At 49.2% G+C, this 24,534-nt stretch overlaps 1 protein-coding gene across 7 annotated transcripts in view; it reads left to right on the top strand.

Moving 5' to 3' along the window:
* Positions 1–24,534, top strand: part of RPH3A (rabphilin 3A) — a 282,144-nt gene that overhangs the window by 236,032 nt on the left and 21,578 nt on the right. For all 7 annotated transcript variants that reach the window (XM_058691220.1, XM_058691221.1, XM_058691223.1 and 4 more), the window contains 11 exons: positions 424–553; positions 1,933–2,019; positions 2,528–2,693; positions 6,293–6,331; positions 6,414–6,566; positions 11,564–11,650; positions 12,953–13,015; positions 14,505–14,744; positions 17,329–17,408; positions 20,488–20,562; positions 22,090–22,199. In XM_058691220.1, the coding sequence (XP_058547203.1) occupies positions 424–553; positions 1,933–2,019; positions 2,528–2,693; positions 6,293–6,331; positions 6,414–6,566; positions 11,564–11,650; positions 12,953–13,015; positions 14,505–14,744; positions 17,329–17,408; positions 20,488–20,562; positions 22,090–22,199 (1,230 nt within the window). The remainder of the gene's footprint in view (positions 1–423; positions 554–1,932; positions 2,020–2,527; positions 2,694–6,292; positions 6,332–6,413; positions 6,567–11,563; positions 11,651–12,952; positions 13,016–14,504; positions 14,745–17,328; positions 17,409–20,487; positions 20,563–22,089; positions 22,200–24,534) is intronic.

The following is a 24,534-nucleotide window of genomic DNA, read 5'->3' as shown; positions in this document are numbered from 1 at the left end:
GGAGCAGGTGTGCTAGGGACGGGGTTGGAGAACAGCCAAGATGAAGAGCAGCTGAAAGTAAACTTTGAGATGGCAACGAGGACATCCGAGTGAAGACGTCACGTCGACAATTAGATAAAGGGATCTGGAGCCCAGAAGGCAGTTTTCTCTGGAGGAGGTGATGTGAGATAGTAAGTCTAGAGAAGGTGTTTAATCTGAAGTCAATAGAAGGAGGTGGGAGATCTGGGATATGGGTCTGTGGTGTTCTGAAAACGTATCAGAATTTCATGCACACGTGCCTTTTTCTGGAGAAGGGTCCAAGAGTCCTCATCAGACACCCAAGAGTCCATGACTCAGAGAAGGTCAAGACCATCAGCCTGATACTAGGAGCTGCCGGTGGTCCCCGGTCCTATGAGGCCCTTATTACTCTGTGTCTGCTTCCAGGCGCCTGGTGGACCGTCTGGAGAACATGAGGAAGAACGTGGCTGGGGACGGGGTGAACCGCTGCATACTGTGTGGAGAACAGCTGGGGATGTTGGGCTCCACCTGTGTGGTGTGTGAGGACTGTAAAAAGGTACTATCATCGTCCTCCTCCCTGCTGCCCTTCTCATCACATGCAGAGGGCTAAGCCTGGGCTCGAGCCTTGGGAGACCCTGGGTCTTGGGGACGGAGCTTGGATTCTGCATGGTAGTTGCCAGAATATGATTCCTTTGGGGACGCTCCCATGCCCAGCTATCTTCTAGGCAAGCCTGAACCCTGGTTCCTCTTCTGGAAGATGTTCTGACCCCTCTGTCCCCTTGGAGCTCAGCTCCATCTAGGATGGACATGGGGACCTGAGATAGGATGTAGGCTATGGGTGAGCCTGCAGGTATCCTGGTCGTAGCTTAGCAGGCTATGTGTCAGGCTAAAGAACATGCTGGGCAGGTGTCTACACCTGTGTGAACATGGAAGGTTTACCCAGCATCGTCTTACCCTGGCTTAGAAAGCCCTCTCGAGCCCAGTTAGGGCCATTGGGCTTCTTGAGTATTTAAAGGAGTCTCCCTCCACCCTGCACCCTCTCCTCAAGCTGTCTGCACGTGACAGTTCCAGGACACAGATATACCTGTCCTTGGGTCTGCCTGAATTCCCTGGAAGGGAATTCAGGGGAACATGTGAGCTGGGGACATCCAGAATGTCACTTGGCATCTCCTGCTTGGGGTCCCACTTAGCATTTAGAATGCGGTATTGGGGAAAGTTTATGCCCCCAAACTTGTCTTCTGCAGTCAGCCACATAGTAAAAATTCTGTGACCTATTGAGTTTTCCATTTTGTCTTGACTGCCAGGAAACTCAGCCAAAAGTATAATGTTCCATCACAGTCATGGCATTTGCACAGGTAACTTCCTTCTCTTCAAGGAGCTGAACCTGCAGCCATAATCTAGGTAATGTCAGATTCATGTGGGAAGGAAGGAAGGAAGGAAGGAAGGAAGGAAGGAAGGAAGGAAGGAAGGGGAAGGGAAGGAGAGAGAGAGAGAGAGAGAGAGAGAGAGAGAGAGAGAGAAAGAAAGAAAGAAAGAAAGAAAGAAAGAAAGAAAGAAAGAAAGAAAGAAAAGAAAAGGGAAAGAGAGAAAAAATAAATATGTGGCTTTCCTCTTTAAAAATCATGTCAGTGATCTCCCCCATATGGATGCCAAAAATTCAGACCCCACAGGGACTCTTGGAAAATTCCAGAGAATATACTCATCCAGTGCTGGAGGATGACTCCAGTTCTCATTATTGGAAATCAAAACTCGAATTGGAACTTTAATCCTAGCTGGCCTTGGTCATGAGAGGGAGGTGAGAAATGGGGAGTTCCAGCTCTTTCTATCCACCAAGAGAGAGAGGAGCTCTGTTGCCTCCCAGCCCCTTGGCCCCGATCACTGGCAGCTCGGAGCCTGGCGTATGTGAGTGTGCACTGGGCTATGTTTTGTCCCCAGAACGTCTGCACTAAGTGTGGGGTGGAGACCTCCAATAACCGCCCGCATTCCGTGTGGCTCTGTAAAATCTGCATCGAGCAGAGAGAGGTGAGTGGACCGGTCACCATCCCTATCTGTCCAATCCCCCCCTCCTCACTGCCAGCGGGGAAGCAGGGTGGCCATTGAGGGCTGGGGAGCCTGGTTAGGTGTAGGTCTTAACGGGATTGGTAACAAGGAACCAGCTCAGCTGTGAACACTGGCAGGACTGTTCAGTGAGTGTTTGAATGAAGTTCTTTTCTCATCTCCCGCTTCTGTGACTTGACTCTTCCTCGACGTAGGGAGCTCGCCGCGTGTAAGAGGTGGCAGGTGCTGCGTGACCTTATACTAGTTCGTCACCTTTCTGATCCTCAAATTTCCCCATCGAGGAGATGGGTGTACTCAGGCCCTCTCTACGGAGTGTTTGGGGTTGTTGTGTGAATCAAAGAGGAGTTGTGACAGGCTATGTGGTGTGTCGGTGTGCTGAGTGCGGGGAGCAAAGGTAAAAACTGGCACTCACGAAGGCAGGGCTAATAGTGCATGGTTGCCATGTCTTCATCCTCTCCCTGTCCTCCCCCAGGTGTGGAAGCGTTCTGGAGCGTGGTTCTTCAAGGGATTCCCCAAACAGGTCCTCCCACAGCCTATGCCTATAAGGAAGACCAAGCCCCAGGAGCCTGTCAGTGAGCCTGCTGTCCCTGAGCAGGTCACTCCTGAGCCCAAGCATGCTGCCCGGGCTCCAACCCGAGGTACAACAAAACAGCTTCTCCTTTCAGGACCACGGACAGGTCTTGGCTAACTGGTCTACCTAGAGGATGTCCTGACATCATGACTGTGTTTCCACCCAGTTGGTGGACAGCCAGCCTCTGGATTTAGGACCCCTATGTCCACTGCACAACTCACCATGAACCTTTGTCAAGAGGGTAGCATAGCGAGCCCGTGTAGAAAACCGTATGGAGTGTCCTCAAAATTTAAAAATAGAACTAACCTATGATTCAGCAGTGGCAGTACTGGGTATTTACCCAAAGAATACAAAAACACTAATTCAAAGGGATACATTCACCCCTGTGTTTATAGTAGCACTATTTACAATAAGCAAGATATGAAAGCAGCCCAAGTGTCCATAGATTGATGATGGATAAAGAAGATGTGAGATACACACACACACACACACACACACACACACACACACACACACACACAGGGATATTACCCAGCCATAAAAAAGAATGAAATCTTTCCATTTGTAACGACACGGACGGAGCTGGAGAGCATAATGCAGAACTAAATAAGTCAGTCAGAGAAAGGCAAATGCCATATGATTTCACTCATATGTGGAGTTTAAGAAACAGAACAAATGAGCAAAGGGAGAGAGAGAGAGAGAGAGAGAGAGAAACCAAGAAACAGACTCCTAATTATAGAGAACAAACGGACGCTTATCAGAGGAGAGAGGGTGGGGGGATGGGTGAAAGAAGCGATGGGGATTAAGGAGAGCATTTGTCAGGACGCACGGTGGGTGTTGTATGGAAGTGTTGACTCACTATCGTACACCTAAAACTAATGTGACGCTGTATCGTATAGTGTTACACAATAATACCATTGTATAATAGTGGACTTTAAAACGGTTTTTAAAAAGAGGGTAGAACAGGGAAGTCTCCAGCAATGTCAGGCTGCCAAAAGCTTTCACCATCATCCCTGATGGAGTATTTAGAGGTACAACAGAGGTGGGAATTAAAACTAGAAGCTGAGAGACTTCTGTCACCAAAATGCACATTGGAGCCCGAGGGGGATTTGCTGAGAAGGCTTTCCTTGTCCCTGATACTTCTGCTATCAACCATCAGCATATCTGAGATTGTACTAATTAAAAGTGAAAGTTGAGCAAAAGGGGAATTCGTAAAAGAAAATTACCATGACTGTGGGTATTATCCCTATTACCCAAGTATTACGATTAATTAGTAAAATGATGATGATAAAAGGGAGAGGCAAAAAAAAAGTTAAAAGAAAAAAATCCACTACTATCAAAACATATCAGGGGCGCCTGGGTGGCGCAGTCGGTTAAGCGTCCGACTTCAGCCAGGTCACGATCTCGCGGTCCGTGAGTTCGAGCCCCGCGTCAGGCTCTGGGCCGATGGCTCAGAGCCTGGAGCCTGTTTCCGATTCTGTGTCTCCCTCTCTCTCTGCCCCTCCCCCGTTCATGCTATGTCTCTCTCTGTCCCAAAAATAAATAAAAAATGTTAAAAAAAAAAAAAAAACATATCATAATTGAGTGAGACCATTAGGTCCGACCAGATGAGGCCCCTGTAATAATTTCAGCTAACAGTAAATGATAAAATCTGGTCTGAATGACGGTTCTGGAGTTGAGCGCAGGCAGTGTTTCTGAAAGGAAAGTTATAGTTGAAGGTCTCAAAAGTTCAAATGTCCAACTATGCCTCCTGTAAGATGACTTCCCAAGGTGCCCCGGGTGGTGCCTGGCACCCACATGGCATTCACCAGATGTTTTCCTCCTGACACGGCATGAGCAATTTCTGCTCCTTGGCAGAGAAATACCAAATTCTGAATATACACTGCATCCCCGAGGAGCCCCCACACTCACCCCCAAGACTTCCTTCTTCCTGGTTAAGCACTATTCCCCGTAGGCTGAGAAGACTATATGGCATAACTGTCAAGATCTGGGACATCTGAGACCAGGAGGACCTGAATCTCATTTCTCTGCTACTTACCAGCTGCATGAGCTTGGGCAAATCGCCTGGCCCTCTGAGACTCTTTCCTCACCTATGAAATGGGCTGAATAACTCACCGGGTTATTTTGAAGGTTACATGAGATACTACATGGGAAGTGCTTTGCACGATGTAGCGCTCAGTAAATGTTGGCCAATGTTATATCACGTTAATCACGTAGACACAGACACATACGCACATAAATAGTATGAATTAGCTTATCACATAAACTCTGGACAAAGCATTAACTCCAAGACTACAGTTGATGTGACACCCACTCACGTCGCTAGAAAGAAGTAACGTCACCAGCATTGCACAGTGACACCTAAAAAAGTATTGGTAACAACATCCAGTGCTGATGAATGTGGCGGAAATGAATACCCTATAAACTATTGGTAGGACTATAAGTCACCTCCAGCCTTCTGGAAAGTATTATGGCAGAATTTATTAAAATTTGAAGTGTATATACCATTTGATCCAGCAATCCCTATCTAGGAATATATTTAACAGCAATAAAAGGACCAACATAGGGGCACCTGAGTGGCTCAGTCGGTTACGCATCTGAATTCGGCTCAGGTCATGACCTCACTGTTTGTGAGTTCGAGCCCCATGCCCAGCTCTATGCCGACAGCTCTGGGCCTGGAGCCTGCTTCAGATTCTGTGTCTCTTTTTCTCTCTGCCCCTCCCCAGCTTGTGCTCTGTCTCTCTCTCTCAAAAGTAAATAAATATTAAAAAAGGTTTAAAAGGACCAATATAAAAAGATCTATGTGTAAGTATATTTATTATATCACTTTCTATGTGCCATTTTCTATCGCAGAACCACTGGAGAAACCCAAATGTTCATTAATGGGATTGTCTAGTGGATTATGATCTAGCCATAGCATGCTATGTTAGGCATCTTTTAGAATCCAATGATGTAAATGTGTATGATAGATTTTGAATTATGCCCATGATAGGAGCTTACAATATTCTTTTAACAAATATCTACTGAATGCCCAACGAGTTCCAGGCTCTGTTCTGTGCCCTAGGAATACAGTGATAAATGGAACGGACAAACTCCTTGTCCTCGCACAGCTAAAATTCTACTGGGGGAAACAGATACTCGACAAACAGCATATGCAAATGTAATAGAATATCAGTGGTGATGACAGCCAGAGGCAAAATGAAGCGGGTGAGGGGGACAGACGTGGGCAGGAGGGTCTGTGTTGGATGGAGTGGCCACAGAAGGGCTGTCTACGGAGACGGTGTTTGGAGAGAAGCGTAGAGAGGGCTCATGGAACGTTTGAGAATGTGATGTGCAGAAGGACTTGAGGTGGGAGCATGCTCGGTGAGTGAGTCCTGGGGAAAATCAAATCAATTGAGCACATTCTAGAACAGTTTGTGTGATCATTTACCGAGGATCCCAGTTTGCTGTTTTGAAAGCCTGTGTGTGCTCACATGTGCGTGTGCATGCCAAGGAAATCATGTGAGATTGTAAACGGGAGCTACACCACAGGGGAAGAAAGGAGAAGAGACTTTCAGTTCACTTTTTAAAAGTTCCTAGGGGTGGCAGTGGGCCCCTTTGTGTGTTCCTTAAGTGGCAGCTCTCCAGAAACCATAAAACAAGTTCTCTTCATCTCTCTCTCTCCAGGTGACACGGAAGACCGGAGGGGCCCAGGTCAGAAGACAGGTAGGTCCTGCCCACTCTGTCTTCTACTTTATCCCATCCCTCTCTGGCCCTTTCTCCATTTAATACATGCTTTTCCCTCCAGGTCCTGACCTGGCCTCTGCCCCCGGGCGAGGAAGCTATGGGCCTCCTGTGCGCAGGGCCTCCGAGGCACGCATGAGCTCATCCAGCCGGGACTCAGAGAGCTGGGACCATGGCCACGGTGGGGCTGCCGCTGACTCCAGCCGGAGCCCAGCCGGTAGGAGACATGGGCAAATCTAGATGGGCTTCCTGGAGGAGGAGAATCAAAAGGAGTTGGGGGGCGGGGAGGACAATGTTTTAATTCATTTATTCGTTCAGTATCTGTTGAGTATCTACTGTGTGCCACGCTCTGTTCTAGATGCTGGTTCTAGTCTATGGTAGAGGAAAGACAGAGCTCAGAAACAGTTCTTACCCTGCACATCCATACTTTGGGTTATATCCCTTTCCTGCTCTAACGCCAAATGTAAGGAAAATGTGGGTTTTTTGCCCTCCTCCCTGGAAGCCCTGAGGAAAATGCAACGTACTTTTGAGTACAGTAGGGAAGCTTCCCTCTCACAGACCCACCCAAGTTCTTTCTTCTGTTGGCCGGCATCCTCTGCTGTCCACGAGGATGGGGTAGGTCAGCTCGGCCAGGACGCTTCTCATCTCATTGGGTCCCAGCACCTCCAGCTGCACTCAGAGTGGATTTATTTGGCGAGAGTGCATGATGGTGGGAATCCTTGATTCCTGGACTTGGACTTTTGGACCAGGTCCCAAGTTAGATGGGCTGAATATTTAGGTCCCATGTTGACCTCTGGCTTCTCTTCCTGAATAGTGGGTGTATAGCTTAGGCCCTTAGTCCCTCTTCTTCTTGGCAGGAGAGCTGGGCACGTACCTTGTGCTTAATCCACTGTGCACACCTCCTAGTGAACCTATGGTTCAGATTCACAGAAAAAGAAGAATTTCTCAGGTCTACAACATCACGGAATATTTGTTGAGTACTTACCATGTGCCAGACATTGTCCCAAGCTCTTCACGTACATCATCTCATTTGATCCTTGTCATACCCCCAAATCCTTTTGCGAAGATTCCTATTATTCCCATTTAACAGATGGAGAAACTGGGCCCAGAGAATTGATGCCATTTGCCCTAAGTCACACAGCTGTCAATTGGTTCAGATGGAAATGAAACCCGTGTCTGTCCGACATTAAAGCCTGTGCTTCTTGAGTTTCCCCTTCCAGAGGTGAAGTTTTTATTGACGATGCTTTAAAAAAAATCTTTTTTAATGGTGGTAAAACATATACACTACTATTAAATTTGCCGTTTCAAGTACTTCGAAGTATATAGTTCAGGGGCCCCAAGTACATTCCCGTTGTCATGCAACTGTCACCACTAACCATCTCCAGAACGATTTCACCATCTCAAACAAACCTTGTACCCATTAAACGCTAATTCCCACCCCCCGCCCCAGCCCCTGGAATCCACTGACCACTGTGGATCTGCTTATTCTTGCCATTTCACATAAATGGAATGACACAGTATGTGGCCTTTTGTGGGTAGACATTTTGTTTATCCATTCATCCGCTGATGGACATTTGGGCTGTTTCCACCTTTTGGCTGTTGTGCGTAATGAACATTGGTGTACAAGTATCGATTTGAGTTCTGCTCTTAATTTTGGGGTATATATGTATATATGTATAGAAGTGGAATAGATAGATCATATGGTAAATTTATGCTTAAATTTTTTAGGAACCACCATACTGTGTTCTCCAGTGGCCTCACCATTTTTACAGTCTTACCAGAAATATACAAGGGTTCCAGTTAATCCACGTCTTCACCAACGCTTATATATACATACATGTGTGTCTGTATATGTAGGATATATACATATATGTGTGTGTGTATATACAGACACACATGTATATATATAGTATGCGTGTGTATCCATCGTAATGCGTGTGAAGCAATATCTCATGTTTTTGATTTGCATTTCCCTGATGATTCGTGACATTGAGCATCTTTGCATGTGCTTATTGGCTGTTCACATATTCTCTTTGGAGAAATGTCTCTTCCAGTCCTTTGCCCACTTTTCATTTGGGATGTTTGTTTTATTATTGTTGACTTACGGGAGTTCTTTATATATTCTGGATATTAATCCCTTGTCAGATCTATGATCCGCAGGTATTTTCTCCCATTCTGTGGGTTGCCTTTGCACCCCATTGATAGTGTCCTTTGATGCACAGAAGTTTTTAATTTCGATGAAGTCCAATTTTTCTAATTTTCTTTTGTTCTCTGCGGTTTGCGTGCCATATTCAAACAGTCGCTCCAAAGCCAATGTCGTGACATTTTCCCTGAGTGTGCTCTTTTAAGACTTTTGTGGTTTTAGCTTTAGCTCTTACAGTTAGGTCTTTGATCTATTTTTAGCTAACTTTTGTATATTGAAGACTGTGCTTTTAGCCCGTGTATTATTTTGCCTGTTGAGGGAAAAGGCAGTCACACAGTATTCCTGAGCCAGATTTGGATCCCCTGTCCCTCGAGTCAGTGTAATGTCCCCTCGTCTATGAAACTCGTAGCATCCGCCCTGCTTCACCTTGAGAAGAGTTCATTGCTCCCTCCTCTGAGTCCCCAGAGTTCTGACACACAGCTCTACTCAGTGCTTGTCACCATCTAAAGCGTGTTGTAGCCAGAATCCCTCTCCCTGAGAGAGCAGTAGAAGACAGGGGGTCGGCAGATCCAGGCACCTTAGGTGAGTGTTGAAAGCACTGCCCCATTTCAGACCTACGAAATCAGAATTTCTGGGACCGGGATCCAGACGCTGCACTTCTTAAGCAAACTCCTCATGTGATTTCAGTGAATGCTGAAGTTTGAGAACCATTGTTTGAGAGCCTGAAAAGTCAGATAAAAGAGTTTGGACTTTTTCCTGAGGGTGTCAGGGAGCCGCAGAAGGATCCTGAGCAGAGGAAGAGCCAGCGTCTTGCAATTTTTATATTATCCACACATCTCATAGCTATGGCAATGCAAATCCTACCTAGTGGCACTGAGGTCGGTCAGAGGGGTCTGCTGCTCCAAAACACAGACATGTCTGTGCCACCCTTTTTGTGCCATCGGAGGAAGGGATGGTTGCGACCGTTCCTGATCTGTAGGCCAGCTGCCCTTGCTGTGTAAGAAAAGGTTCGGTCATGCCGGGAGCCCTCAGTGACGAGCCTAAGCCCCAGAGGGGGTCCCACCAGGAGTGCTGAGAACAACTTGCAACTCCGGCCCCAGATCCTTGACAAGAATCAGCTGACCTCCGCATCTTCCATTCAGTAATCCCGATGCCTCCCAGGACCCCTTTCTCTCCAGATATGGGACCTGGAGTTAATGCCATGGAATAAACCAGAGCTATCCTGACTTTGCTTTATGCTACAGAGGTCGCCTGTGCATCGACGACCTCCGTTTGGGTTGGAAAAACCCAAACTCCAAATCCAAAGGCCACCTTCACTGTGAAGCGTCCCCATCCCCCCAGCCAGAGGTCACCCCTCACCTCCATCCCCCGTGATGTTACTTCTTTACCTGTATGGCCATTTCAGTTCAATGCCAAGTGCACAAATACCAGATCAAAGACTGTGTGGGGTCAGATCCCAGCTCGACCACTTACCAGCTGGGTGTTCCCATTTTACAGATCGGGGCACTGGGCTTTCCTTTATCATCAAATGGAAATGATAATGGTAATCATTCTTATCTCGGGTTGCTCTAAAGGATTAAGTAAACTAAAACCTCAGATCTCATAACAGAGCCTGACATGCCGTGAGGGCCGGTGTGCATTATTACTCACGGGATTCCGGAGCCGGGTGAGCCTGGTCGGAGGTCCTAGCCACTTCCTAGATACGTGACCTTGGGCACACTTAGCTTTCCTTTTCTTGACCGCAAACGGGGACCATAACGGTACGCATGGTGTCAAGTTGTGAGGGTTCCCTGAGGCGAGGCTCACGGCCTGGCACATTTGAAGCGCTCAGTGGATGTTCACTGTTATTGCTGTTTTATAAACTCGTTATTTCAGCGTCTGCCTCCTTCCTCTGACTGGGCCATCTGCTCCTGGAGGAATCAAGGTGATTTTTGTCCATCAGGATTGGCAGTTCGTAGACAATGAACACTTGTTGAATGAGTGAGTGAATGGATGAAGGAATGAACAAGGACCCAGATGAACAAAAGCACAGTGCTACTACAGGACCCGGGGACAAGACAGAGGGACGGGTCAGCCCCCAGCCAGCGGTGGCAAAGCACCTTCTGTCATTAGCATTCAAGCATCTCTCCAGTGACACAGGGCTGAGTTCAGGAAAGGCGGGATCCAGCCCAGAGAAGTGAGAAAGGGCTTTCTTCCAGGAACGTCATGCCTTCTGGATGTTAGGACCTGCTGTGTACCTTATCCCATTTGATCCTCCAGTAGCTCTGGAGGAGACAGTAGCACCTCATGGTCTCAGGCAGACTCCGGAGAGCAAATGCCTGAGTTCAGATCCTGGCTTTGCCATTAACCCGGCAAGAGATGTTAGCCCTCTGTGCCTAGCTTCCCCATTTGTGAAATGGAGGTAAATCAGCGCCCACCTCATGGGGTATAGAGATTAAACAACCTCTTGTATGTGAAGTCCCTGGAACATGGTAAGCATTAAATATATGACAACTCATTATTATCAGTAGGTAGAGCTCAGAGATGCAGAGAGGGTGAATGACCATCCTAAAGTCACACAGCTTATACAAGAAACCGGGATGCAGAGCTAGGCCCATGTGAAGAGAGAGACCAGATTCAATAATAATAATAATAATAATAATATTCGGTGTTTACTCCGTGCCAAGTGCTGTTCTGAGCACGTTGCCTGTATCTCATCACAGCATCTCCACCACAACCCTAAAAAGTAGGTACTCTTATCCCCATTTCGCAGGCGAGGAGACCGAGGCCCGGAGAGGATAGGTCGCTTGTGCAAGGTCACACAGGTGGAGGTGACATCCTTCCCTTTTCAACACCCGTGTCGTTGTTGTGACCTGGTTCAGGGCATCTGAGTGTTGCAAAGAGAGAAGGCACCGGAGGGGGAGGAGAGGGTCTGGAGGAGCATCGGAGCCTGCACTCAGTTCAAACCCGGAAGGCATTACCTCGTGCCAGCTGACCAGACCCAAGGTTCCTCCCGTGTCCACTGTGTGTGTGTGTGTGTGTGTGTGTGTGTGTGTGACGTGACGGGCTGTCTCCTTTCCTTACCCCTGCAGGTTTGCGACGGGCAAACTCAGTCCAGGCCTCCAGACCGGCCCCCGCCTCCGTGCAGAGCCCAGCCCCTCCACAGCCCGGGCAGCCAGGTACCTGCCGCCCCACCTCCACCCGTCACCCAGCTGTGACCCTGGGACCTCCCGTCCTTGCTTGCAGAGCCCGCCGGCTTCGTGCAAAGCCACAGCCACCGCCAGACCCTCAGAATGAGTAATCCTCCGGGCGGGCAGGTGGAGCAGGGGCCGGACAGAAGTAGTGAAATGCCTCGGCCTCCGCCCCCTTCCCTCCTCGCTGTCGGGTCACTCTCCGTCACCGTCCTTACCTCATACATCTGCCTCCTGCTCTCTCATTTCTTCGCATCTTTCCTCAAATTGGTTCCCTTGAAAAATGCAACTGAGAGAACTCGCTATCCCCAAACTCCTCTCTCAAGCAAATGTTGGGGACACATGGTTCCCAGAACAGTAGTGTGAGATTCAGGAAAAATTGGTGGCCAAAGAGACGAGTCATATGGGAAAATCTCAACAAATGCGGATTGCTTGAAACAATAGGAGCGATGCCTCATTGGTGCTGTTAACATTTTGCTCCATTTTTTTTTTTTTAACGTTTATTCATTTCTGAGAGAGACAGAGCGTGATCTTAACTTGATCATCGGCAAAGAAACCTCTTTCCAAATAAGGCCACGTTCCCAGGGACTGGGGGCTAGAACCTCAACATCCTTTGGGGGAATACAATTCAACCCATTGCAGAAGGTAGTTCTAAAAATTAATGTCATGAAAATTAAACAGCGCAGTGAGATTCTCAGTACGCTGGCCTGAGGAAGGTTCTGAGTCCGAGCTCTGTCCTTTTTTTGCTCAGAAGGGAAGTTCACAAAGGTTAGAGACAAAGTGGCACCTGAGTGAGACATTTCCACGATGGAGTCGCTATTGAAGGGCAGTGGACACTGACGCGACTCTCTCCCTGTGTGGTTGAATGATCTTTCGTGCCCCCTCGGCTCTCCCCCCGCCCCATCCCAGGCTTTGGGAAATGTAGTTGTAAAAATTCCGCTGGACCAGTAGTGGCCCTGTAGCAGTGGGGGACTCCGGGTATAAACTTGCCCGTCCCCTCACAAACAATCCTTACTCCATTCGTCCATCAACCTCGTAACAGCCCGTGAAACATGACAAGCAGGTACAGGCATCCTCGTTGTGTAGACCCAGGAAGGAAGTATTGGGGCTTGAACCCAGGCCTTTCTGACCCCAGAGTCCCCAGTGGGGCCATTCCTGCAGCCCTGGAAGCTCCTTCTCATCGCCTGCTGCCCCCAGGCCTGTGTCCACACCCCTGACATGAGGGGGGAGAGGGAAGAACAGGGAAATCATGCCACCTGTACTCCACCCCTCTCTCTTGTCCCCATTCAGGGCCTCCAGGAGGCGGCAAAGCCAGCCCTGGGCCAGCAGGACGCTTTCCAGATCACAGACCAGGCAAGTGTTCCCCCTCCTCCCATACCTGTCCAGTGGCCACGCCCTCCCACCTCCTGTGAGAGAGCCCGGGCTGCCAGACCTTCCCCAGCTGTGCCCAGAGACCCATCGGATGAGCTCTGAGGGACCCCCTGATTCCAAAACTCTAGATACTCCTTACCAAGATTAAATAGAAAAGGACAGAGCATACAGTGGTTAAGAGCACAGACTACCTGGATTCAAATCCCGGCTCCTTCACTTCCCAGCTACGTGACCCTGGGCAAGTCACTTAACTTCCTTCCCTGGGCCTCAATTTCCTTATCTCTAAAATGGGAGGGATGCCTGGGTGGCTTAGTGGGTTAAGTGCCCGACTTCAGCTCAGGTCATGATCTCATGGTTCATGGGTTCGAGCCCCGCATCAGGCTCTGTGTTGACAGCTCAGAGCCTGGAGCCTGCTTCACATTCTGTGGCTCCCTCTCTCTCTGCCCCTCCCCCCCCATCCTCTGTCTCTTTCCCTCCCGAGAATAAGTAAACAAAAAATAAAATGGGAATAACACAAGGATTTACCTCACAGAATTGATGGGAAGATTAGACAAACGAATACACATAAAACTCTAGCACGTGGCCTGGAGTGGACTAAGGTCACGCTAAGTGACCGTGATTCTTGCATATGATGTTATGCATCATCTTCGGTTACCATAGCTACAGCTTAATCATTGCTTCCTAACTCACCAGATACTATGTTAAGTAATATACATGTAGTAGGTTATATATTTTTGTAAGTTTATTTATTTATTTTGAAAGCGAGAGCGTGCATGCCTGAGCAAGGAAGGGGAAGAGAGGGAGAGAGAGAGAGAGGACTCCATTCTCTCAGTGAAGAGCCCGATGCAGGACATGATCTCACGAACTGTGAGATCATGACCTGAGCCACCCAGGTGCCCCTATCATGTAGTAGATAATTTTTTAAATATTAGCCGATACTCTTTGAGTGCCTTCAGCGTCATAATTCCCACTTTACAGACGAGGAAACTGAGGCTCAGAGACTTTAAGTAACTTGCCCCAGGTCACACAGCGGAGATTCAAACCCAGGCTGTCTGGCTGCAGAACCACACCGCTGATCAGTCCCCCCCTGAGGTCTGTTCTGCCCACGTCTGAATCAGCTCCTGGGACTTGTTATGAGACATAGACTCCCGGGCCCCATTGCACTGCCTACTCAGTCTGGGTGGGGCCCAGGAACCTGCATTTTTGCAGGCTTCCCTAGGTGGTTTTGACAAAGGCAACATTCTGAGAATTGGTGAATGACATCATGCCCCCCCCCCCGACCCGCCCCATCCCCGTCGACTGGATACGGTGATCCTCCGTGGCCAGGCCGGGGTAGTTCTGGTGCAAGATTTGCCAAGCTCCTGGTATACAGTAGGCGCTCATGACTAACGGTAATGCTGCCACAGTGGCTCAGACACAGACACAGAGGCTCAGCTGCCTCTTTCCTGCCCTCTCCCCATCTCCTCTGCAGAGGTGGCTCCCGGTGAGCCCAGCTACGCAGGGGCCACCGCCCCAGCCCGGGAGGACAGAACAGGGGGAGCTGGGGGCTACTCAGCAGCTGGAGCCAGGGAGGACCGAGGGGGCCACCCACCAGGCCCCTATTCCCAAGCGGCTGCTGTGGCTCCCCAGCCCGCTGTGGCCCCTGCCCGCCAGCCCCCGCCCCCGGAGGACGAGGAGGAAGAAGCCAACAGCTACGATTCGGATGAAGCAAGTAGGTGGCACTTAGGGGAGGAGTGTTTGGGGAAAGTCACTTCGGGGTGTCGTCCCCGGGGACATCAGAATAGCCCCCCCAATATGCCAAGCCTAATAAGCTGTATCAGTCAAGTTATAAAGATACAAGTTTGTGTTGCTGAATTCAAAAAATGACCTCCGCTTTCTAAAGAGAAGGTGCTGTGTATTTTTTATTGTGATGAAAAGCGTAACATCAAAGTTGCCATGTAAATCACTTTTATATATATATACATAACTTATGTAAATCACATATATATATGTGTGTATATATATATATATATATACACACATATATATATACACATGATTTATTGTCAAGTTAGTTAACATACAGTGTATACAGTGCGCTCTTGGTTTTGAGGGTAGCTTCCCATGATTCATCGCTTATGTACGACACCCAGTGCTCATCCCAACAAGTGCCTTCCTCAGTGCCCATCACCCATTTCCCCCCCTCCCCAGCCCCCCCATCAACCCTCAGTTTGTTCTCCGCATTCGAGTCTCTTATGGTTTGCCTCCCTCTCTGTTTAAAACTTTTTTTTTTCATTTAAATCACTTTAAAGAGTACAATTCAACTATATCGACAATGCTCAGATGTTCAGTGTTTGGTGGGTCCACAAGTCAAGCAGAATTATACGACCCAGCATCTCACTTCTACAATTGTGTGTGTGTGTGTGTGTGTGTGTGTGTGTGTGTTTTACTAGTTTCCAAAACTCTTTATTGTGTGTCTTCTGGAAGTAATTTTTTAACCATGATTCAAATATTTCTAGACATTTCCTCTTGCATCCATTCCTTCAGTGATTTATACAATGCCTGCTGTGTCCCTCTCCCACTCGGACCCGAAGTCCTAGGGACACACACACACACACACACACACGCAGTGGCACTTATCCTGGGTGTGTGTGGAGCAGCAGGGGAGAGCTGGGGTGGCCGTTGTGAGCTGGAAGGAGGTGTGGAAGGACACGTGTCTGGATCTAACATGTGTTGTGGGGTTGGGGGCGTCCCAGGGGCTCCGAGTCAGGGGGACAGACTGAACCCACTCAGAAGAAGTGGACGGACAGCCATGATCAGTGGCGTGGCTTGTCCCCCCCCCCCCGTGTCACCCCTCCTTGTAGAATGGGAAGCAAATACTGCCTCCCGCACGGAGCTGAGGGGATGGTAAACTGAGGTACCCCCTGGGAGGTGAAACTGGCAATCATTATCATTATATAGTCCTAAACACACAGGAGGAATTATTATTTACGTGGTATGCACATCAGAAGTAAAAACAGTCCATACTTGCTTATTTTATGCCAGGCGCTTTTCTAAGTGTGTTCAGTGCACGTGCTCATGGAGTCTTCCTGCTCGGCCTGGGACTAGTTGCTTCTACTCCTCCTATTTCGCAGATAGTGAAACTGAGGCTCCGAGAGCTTCAGGGACCCGTCCAACCTCACGGGGCCAGCGAGTGGAGGGGCTGACGGTCGTATGGCTGTAGCAGATCAGCTGGGTGAAATAGACCAGGATGAAATATCAGCTGTCCCCTCTGTCCCCTGTGCTCTCCCACGGGTCATGGGTCTGCGGTCTCGGGAAAGGAGCGTAGGAAGGTCCACCGCCTTGTGAGCGACGAACTGTTTCCCGCCTCGGAAATGCACACTGTGTCCGGCCCCCCTTTCCGCCTTTCTGCACACTGGCACTTGTGCCCAGAACCGTATCCACTGCTCCTTCCTTCGGCCTTAGGTGTCTCTTCACTGACCTGCCGAGCCTAGATGATCCCTCCCAGCTTGGATCTGTCCCTCTTACGAGCTGACGCCAGTGATTTATAACAATCCTATACTGTATTCAGCTATATGTACCGCTCACTCACTCATGCACTCGTCTTCATAACCAATAAGTACTTATCAAGTACATACTATGTGCCCCAAACTATTCTAGGTGCTAGAGACACCATGGCCAAAAAAAAAAAAAAGGCAGCCAAGATGGCTAATCTAACGGAACTAACATTCTAGTGGAGAGAAACAGTTAACATACAAATGAGCTCATTTCAAACAGAGATAGCACAGCAGGAAGGAAATAAAGGCAATGGCCACGGGGGTGGCTGCTTTAGATGGAGTGGTCGGCGAGGGCTTCCCTGAGGAGGTGACATTTGAGCCGAGATGTGGATGATGAGAAGGTGGCAGCCACGTGAGGATCTAGAGGGAGAGTATTCCAAGCAGAGGTAACAGCAAATGCCCGGATTCGTTTATTCCTTTAGCAAGTAAGTGAGCACCGACTGTGTTTCCTGCACTGTGCCCAGTGGGGGCCCAGCAGTGAACAGGACAGTCACAGCGCTTGCCCTCATGGGGCTCTCAATCTAGCAGGATGGGAAGTCGTTACTTGGCAATCGCACACCCGATTCACTGATCACAGGTGTGCTGAGGGCTCCAAAGTAGAGGAGGGTCTGCCGGGATGGCGAGTCCAGAGCAGGGACCGAGTCTTCCTCTCTGTAGGCTCAATGCCTGGACCAGACTGGGCACCTAGCAAGTGCTCAGGAAATGTTTGTCGAGTGACTGAATGAATGTTCTCTCGGTTCCTGCCTCTGCCCCCTTCAGCCACCCTGGGTGCCCTGGAGTTCAGTCTTCTCTACGACCAGGACAACAGCTCCCTGCACTGCACCATCATAAAAGCCAAGGTAGGTGAGAGGCCCAGCTGGGGACCGCTTAGGATGCCCTGGCGTTTCTAGGGGACTCGGGGTTGGCGTGGGTTACCAGGCCTGTTGATCTGTGACTGTGACGGTAATGAGAAAGGGGCAGGAAGTAACCGTGGCCACTTCCTTTGGAGGACTTTCTTCAGGGGTGGTCTCTGGTGGGGGGGGAGGGGCTCACCGATCTGTAGCTCCCAGGAGCAGAGGCAGCCGGGCTTCAAGGGCAGAACTGGAATCTGCCCAAGAGGCGCTGCCCGGGGAAGCGGTGACAGCCTGACCTGACAGCTGACATGCCCACCGAGGGCTCCTTCTGTTGATGTGACTGTCGGGCTGGAGCAGCGGTTGGAGTGGGGGCAGGGGAACCATTGTTGCAGATGCAAGGACATCTCCCTGCTGCGGGCCCCCGGAGATGCCAGTGCAGATCCCAGAAAGTAACTGACCAGAGTTCCCCCCACTGCAAGCCTGGTCCACGTGGAAGAACAAACAAGAAGCAAGGCTCAGGAAGCAGACTGCCGGGTTCAAATACCAGCTCCATTGCGTCCTGGCTGTGTGATTTGGGGAAAGTTACTTCGCCTCTCTGTGCCTCAGTGTGCCATTTGTAAACAGGGGATAATAATGTGCCTCTCCCGTAAGGATGACTGAGTACCTTTTTTTTTTATTCTGAGAAAGAGAGTGTGTGAGTGGGGGAAGCATGTGGGGGCGGGGGGGGGGGGCGGGGGGAGAATCCCAAGCAGGCTCCACGCTGTCAGCGCAGAGCCCGATGCAGGGCTTGATCTCACGAGTTGTGAGATCATAAGCTGAGCCGAAGTCAAAAGCCAGACGCCCAACCGACTGAGCCAGCGAGGCGTCCCAAGGATGACTGAGTATTAAGAGGAAGGTGGCCACATATTCCCGTCTGCCCAGGACAGTCCCTGACCACGCCTGTGATGCTGTAATGATTAAAAGCCCCCCTTTTCACTTGCCTAACGCCCCAGTTTGGGATATAAACGAGGCTCAGCAGTGCCTGGCACCACTCCTGGGTCAACACACCCAGGTCGCATCCTCGGAAGAGGCATTGAGCGTGTATTTTGTATCCGTCACCGTAGGAAGCACGTGCTTGCACCCACCCCTGGCCTCCAGTAGCACCGTGAGGGAAGCACATTCATGATCTCATTATATCTTCCTGGGAACCTCCGAGGTGGGGATCATTATTAGCCCCATTGTACAGATGGGGAAACTGAGTCCTAGAAAGGTTAAAGCCTGAGGTCACCTGGCAGGTAGGGATAGAGCTGGATTGGAGTCTGGCTCAATGCCCAGGCATTCGGTCCCCTCTTTCAGCTCCAGAAATGGGGGAATGCCACACCATGCCAGCCCCCTGGAGACAGGGCCACGGAAAACTCACACGCTCTCGGGCCGGGCTGGTAACGGAGGTGAGGAAGGTGCGTGAGATGTTCGGCTGTGATGGTAACTGTGGTCAACTGGACTGAGCAGGCCCCAAACAGAGACGTTCACATTCAGAGTTTAAAAGCACAGCGTCTGCCAGTTTGCAACGTTGGAACCCCAATAGTCATTCCAGAAACGTCGGCTAAATACCTCCTCTGTACCGGGCACTGTCCCGAATGCTGGCGATCCCAGAGTGAACAAGGGCTGGCCCTGCTTTGGGGCTCACTTTGGGGAAACAGCCAAGAAACTGTGGCCGTAGCATTTCCTGAGGATCACACACCCTCCGGGGCTTTCCACAGATTACTTTGTTCCCCTTCACCTTCACAGCAACCTGTGAGGAAGGGTCTGTCATCATCATCCCCATTTTATAGACGGACACACTAAGGCACAGAGGGATTAAGGGACCTGCCCAGATCACATAGCCAGGAAGTGACAGAGCTGGGATTTGAACCAGTGTAGTCCAGCTCAGGAGCCTGCGTTCTTACCCACGATGCTGCTCTGCGAGCTCTCCCCCTTGCACCCCGCTTTGTGGCACCGTCTCCATTGTCCACACTCGCTAGTGCGGGGCCCAGAGCTCGCCCTTCATAGGAGAGGTCTTCATCCCCCAAGAACATGAACAGATAGGGAAACAGGTGCACAAAGATGCATGACTTTGGGATTAGGGCTGTGAGAAGGGACAGCGGGAGCCCAGAGGAGGGACGTCTGCCCAGCCCGGGCCTAGGAAGTTGACAGAATGTGTCTGGGCCCCGGGAACTTGGGGTTGCTCATATAAACAAGCCCAGTGTAATCCCTGCCCCAAACTCCCTTCCCCCACAGTGTCTCCCTTGAGCCTCATTTCAGCCCTGTGAGGGGGGCCAGGCAGACTTTGTGATCCCCCTTTTTATGGGTGAAGAAACTGAGGTCTCAGAAATGAGTACAGGGGCCAGGGCCAGAACTCAAGCCCTCTTGCCCCAGCTTCTCCTCCTCTCCCATCTTCCCTGTTCTGGAACATCGCCTCCCATCTCAGAAATAACAGTCCAGCCTTGGGGCGCCTGGATGGCTCAGTCGGTTGAGTGTCCGACTTCGGCTCAGGTCATGATCTCTCGGTTTGTAAGTTCGAGCCCCGCTTTGGGCTCTGTGCCAACAGCTCAGAGCCTGGAGCCTGCTTCGGATTGATTGTGTGTCTCCTTCTCTCTCTGCCCCGCCCATGCTCATTCTCTGTCTCTCAATAATAAATAAACGTTAAGAAAAAAAAATTTTTTTAAAAAAAGAAGAGATAACAGTCCAGCCTTAACGCAGCAGTTACCGTGGGCCAGGCTCTGTGCCCAGCACTTTACAGGTATGACTGTGTTGAAGTCATACCGCTCCATGAAACAGATACTGTCATCCCATTTGACAGATGTGGAAAATGAGGCTCAGGGAGGCTAAGGAACTTGCCCAAACTCACACAGCTGGGAAGGCGTCACACATGGCCAGGCTTCAAATCCTGTCTGCCTGATTCCGGCGTTCTTTCCAAGAGACTTCACTTCCCTTCTCTCTCTTTGGAAGAGGAAGCACACGGGTGCACCGATGGGCAGGACAGATGTCAGGGGCTGTGTCCATTGCCTATGACGGTTGAGTGCCAGGCCCTCCCGAGGCCCTCATGCTGTTGCCCGTTCTCTTGCAGGGACTGAAGCCCATGGATTCCAACGGCTTGGCTGATCCTTACGTTAAGCTGCATCTCCTGCCGGGAGCCAGCAAGGTACCATATGGCCCGGGCCTCTCGGCAGGCTGGGCACATGGGCCCTGGCAGGCACCCAAGGTTCCCAGCCCAGAGCCTAAAATAGCCTTATCTGGCCCCAGCGCCCCTCCTCCCTGAGCAGCAAAGTCCTTGCAAGGGGTAAGGGACAGACAGGAGTCATTCTTCCCCAAGGGGCAGGCGCTCTGCCTGCCCAGAAACCTGGGATCCAAGGAGCTGCCGAAGGCCAGGGGGGAGCAGAAGCCCTGATTATGCGATCCACCTGCTCAGACACCTTCAGTGGCTCCCCAGTGCTGACCGTGGCTCACTTCCCCCACTCACTTTACGCCCCAACCAAAGACTGCTCAGCTCTTAACAGAAATGAATAACTCTCTCCAGGCTGTGGGGCTAAGCATTTGAGAAAATGTTCTGTTACTGAGTGAAAGTCAGTATATCGCGACCTTGCCCTGGGAAGGGAAAATGGAGTTAACTCTCCTCCCTTTGGATTGACCCACTCAGAAGACAAGGCTAGAAAGGAAAGGGTGCTTTCTTGAGTTTTGTTTTCTGGTCTGTTGACTTAATTTGATATGGATGTCCTAAAAACAAGGGCGACCGCACACTCGCTTATGTGATCTTGGGAAACTGCCTGTTAAAAATCTCTGCAAGTAGGAAATGCCACATCACACAAAAAGAGGACACACGTGCGTGCATTCATATGCATGTTTTCTCTCTTACCCTTTCTTTGCTTGGATCAAGGAGAGTCCCTCACCTGGCCGTGGCCAAACTTTGAAGTGTTTGGCTACTACTCATTCTAACTCCCCAGTGACATTCGCTTCTCCTTGAGACTCTTTGCTCAGTCCTCAATCCAAACTTGCTTTGCCAAAGCACCCAGTGAGTCATTTACATGTTAGTATGAATTAGATTTGTCACCAGGCCACCTCTTCTGGACATAGTGCATGTTTAGCCTTCTCTCTTAGAACAAAATGAAAACTTTGTCCCCGAGGGAATTCAGGCATGGAGGAAGACAGAAGGAACCATTTCAATATCCCCAGAAATTGTTTCTTTACTGCCTAGAAACAGGGGACTCTTATTTCTTTCTTTCTGGCCTATAAATCATATTTTTTTTCCTCAGAGGAAGATGTCTCTGCTTTCTTTTTTTTTTTTTTTTTTTTTTTTTTAAATTTTTTTTCAACATTTTTTATTTTATTTTTGGGACAGAGAGAGACAGAGCATGAACGGGGGAGGGGCAGAGAGAGAGGGAGGATGTCTCTGCTTTCTAATCTTAGTGGAAAGTTCAAAGAGAAGGACCAGTGCATGGAGGGAGGGGTGGCCCAATGTCCAGCATTGGTGATGGCTGTAGCCATCACCCTACAGGATGCCCCTCACTCACCGAAAACATGCATTTGGGAACATCTGAGCCCCTGGATACTCGTAAGGGGAGAGGACTCCTACATCACCCGCCCACCCCCACCCCCAAATCAACCCAAAGGATAGGGCCGCAGGGCTGGCTCCCCACCGAGGCAGGTGTCTGTCCATCTCTCTGGGCTCTAGTCCAACAAGCTTCGTACAAAAACCCTGCGGAACACCCGGAACCCCGTGTGGAACGAGACACTTGTCTATCATGGCATCACAGACGAGGACATGCAGAGGAAGACGCTCAGGTACCTGGCAGGAGGGTGGGCGGACAGGACACGGAGGCCGGGCAGATGGACACGTCTGTAGCTGCCAGGGGCCACTCTGGAAAATGTGTCTGCTTACTTTTTCCTTTCTTTTCCCCTTCTACAAAAACAGTATAGTGCTGGTAGAAACTTTTGAAAACAGCGATAAACAAAACTCTTTAACATCTTGGTGTCTGGACATTCGGGCTGTGTGTGTGTGTGTGTGTGTGTGTGTGTGTGTGTGTATGTGTGTGTGTGTGTGTGTGCATGCCTGTGACCTTGCGTGTGTGTGCCAACAGTTCTTCTAAAATTAAGTGTTTATATGGGACACCTGGGTGGCTCGGTTGAGCATCCGACTTTGGCTCAGGTCATGATCTCGTGGTCTATGAGTTTGAGCCCTGCATTGGGCTCTGTGGTGACAGCTCGGAGCCTGGAGCCCGCTTTGGATTCTGTGTCTCCCTCACTCTCTGCCCCTCCCCTGCTCACGCTCTGTCTCTCTCTCTCAGTAATAAATAAACGTTAAAAAAAATTAAAATTAAGTGTTTATAAAAATGGACCATCCTATTAACTAATTAGCCTCTCTTACTTAACAGTATATTGGTGCCATTTTATATTCTTCAGTGTTTTATTAAACTGCATTTGTAATTATAGAAGTCATAAATGAATACACGTTCCTTGTTATAAAAAAAAAAAAATTACAGAGAAGGCAAAGCTCCTTTTAAATGTTAACCCCCTCTGCCAGCCCGGGCCTGCTTCCTCCCTTTGTGAGTGAACACATATTCATACCGCTGTTCAGAACCTATAAAGTATCATGTTGCATAGATCTGGAACTTTCCTTTTTTTCTTAACAATGTATCTTGGCGTTATAGCCAGGAGAAGACATTTAGATCTGCCTAATATTTGACTGCTTCGGAGAGTTGTACAGAACGGCTTATCACATGTTTTTGAAAACCTTTTATAATTTAAACATTACAAAGACACAGAAGAGTGTAGAACGTAATAAAACAAACACCGACAAACTCAATACTCGGTCTTTTAGAAAAATCTCACTCTTGCGCTGTATGTGCTGCTTTTTAAATTATTATCTTCAAGAAATAAAGCGCCACAGAAGCAGGTCGAAGCTTTTCTTCTATACCCTTTCCTTCTCTTCCTTCCCTCGCAGGGCTAAACACCATACTGAATTTTATGGATATCATTCCCCAGCATGCTTTAGGCTTTAGCTGCATAACTACGTATCTATACACCATGGTGGTATTATCTGGCATGTTTTAAAATTTTATGTAAATGTTTGCCAGTTTATTCAGCCATCGCCCTGTGGACGGACATTTAGGTTGTTTCCAGCTTCTATTACCAACAAAGTTGCAACGAGTATCCTTTATGGACGGACATTTAGGTTGTTTCCAGCTTCTATTACCAACAAAGTTGCAACGAGTATCCTTTATGGACGGACATTTAGGTTGTTTCCAGCTTCTATTACCAACAAAGTTGCAACGAGTATCCTTTATGCTTCCGTGTATACACACTGGTGTTTACTTAGGATAGAAACGAAGTGAGCAGGCATTTGCTGCTTCATAGTATCCGCCGTTGTGGGGTTTGTTTTATTTTACAAATCGCACAAACAGCGTTTCAAATTTGGCTATTCCACGCACATTCCCACCAGCTACAGTATTAGGTTAAGTAAACATTTCTATTGCAGGGTAACATCCACTTAGAAAAATGCACACATAAAAAAAAAAAACTGCACAGATTGATGAATTTTTACCACATGAACACATCAGGATCTAAGAAGAGGACATTCCCAAGACCACAGACTCCCTGCCCCACCAGCGCCGTCCCCGTAGTGAGGACCCCTCCCTCGGGGCATTCACTGTCCTGACTTCCGACAGGACAAATGAACTCAGTCTGGTTTTGTACTTTACATAAACGGGATGGCATGACATGACCCTTTGTGTCTGTCTCCTTTCACTTAATACTATGTTCGTGACACACACCCAAGTTGTTGCTTGTGGCTGTAGATCGTTGATGCTTGTCGCTATTTAGTATCCCCTGGGGTGACGATGCCACAGTTTTATGTGTCCGTTCTACTGCTGAGGGGCATTTGGTTGGTTTTCATTGGGGGGCTATTACAATAGTGTGGCTGGGAACATTCAAGTCACATATTGTGCATGCTTTTCTTCCTAGGAGAGTAAGGGTTGAATTGTAGTGTATGTGCACGTTCAGCTTTAACAGAAAACTGCCAGTTTCCCAAAGAGATTGTACCAGTTGCCACTCTTAACAGCAGTGCACGAGAGTCCTGGGTCCTCCCCATCCTCATCAACACATTTCCATTTTGGCCATT

Source organism: Neofelis nebulosa, chromosome 11, assembly GCF_028018385.1.
Source record: "Neofelis nebulosa isolate mNeoNeb1 chromosome 11, mNeoNeb1.pri, whole genome shotgun sequence".
Taxonomy (NCBI): Eukaryota; Metazoa; Chordata; class Mammalia; order Carnivora; family Felidae; genus Neofelis; species Neofelis nebulosa.
Note: the sequence above shows the minus strand (reverse complement) of the source record. Positions and strands in the feature narration are given on the sequence as shown.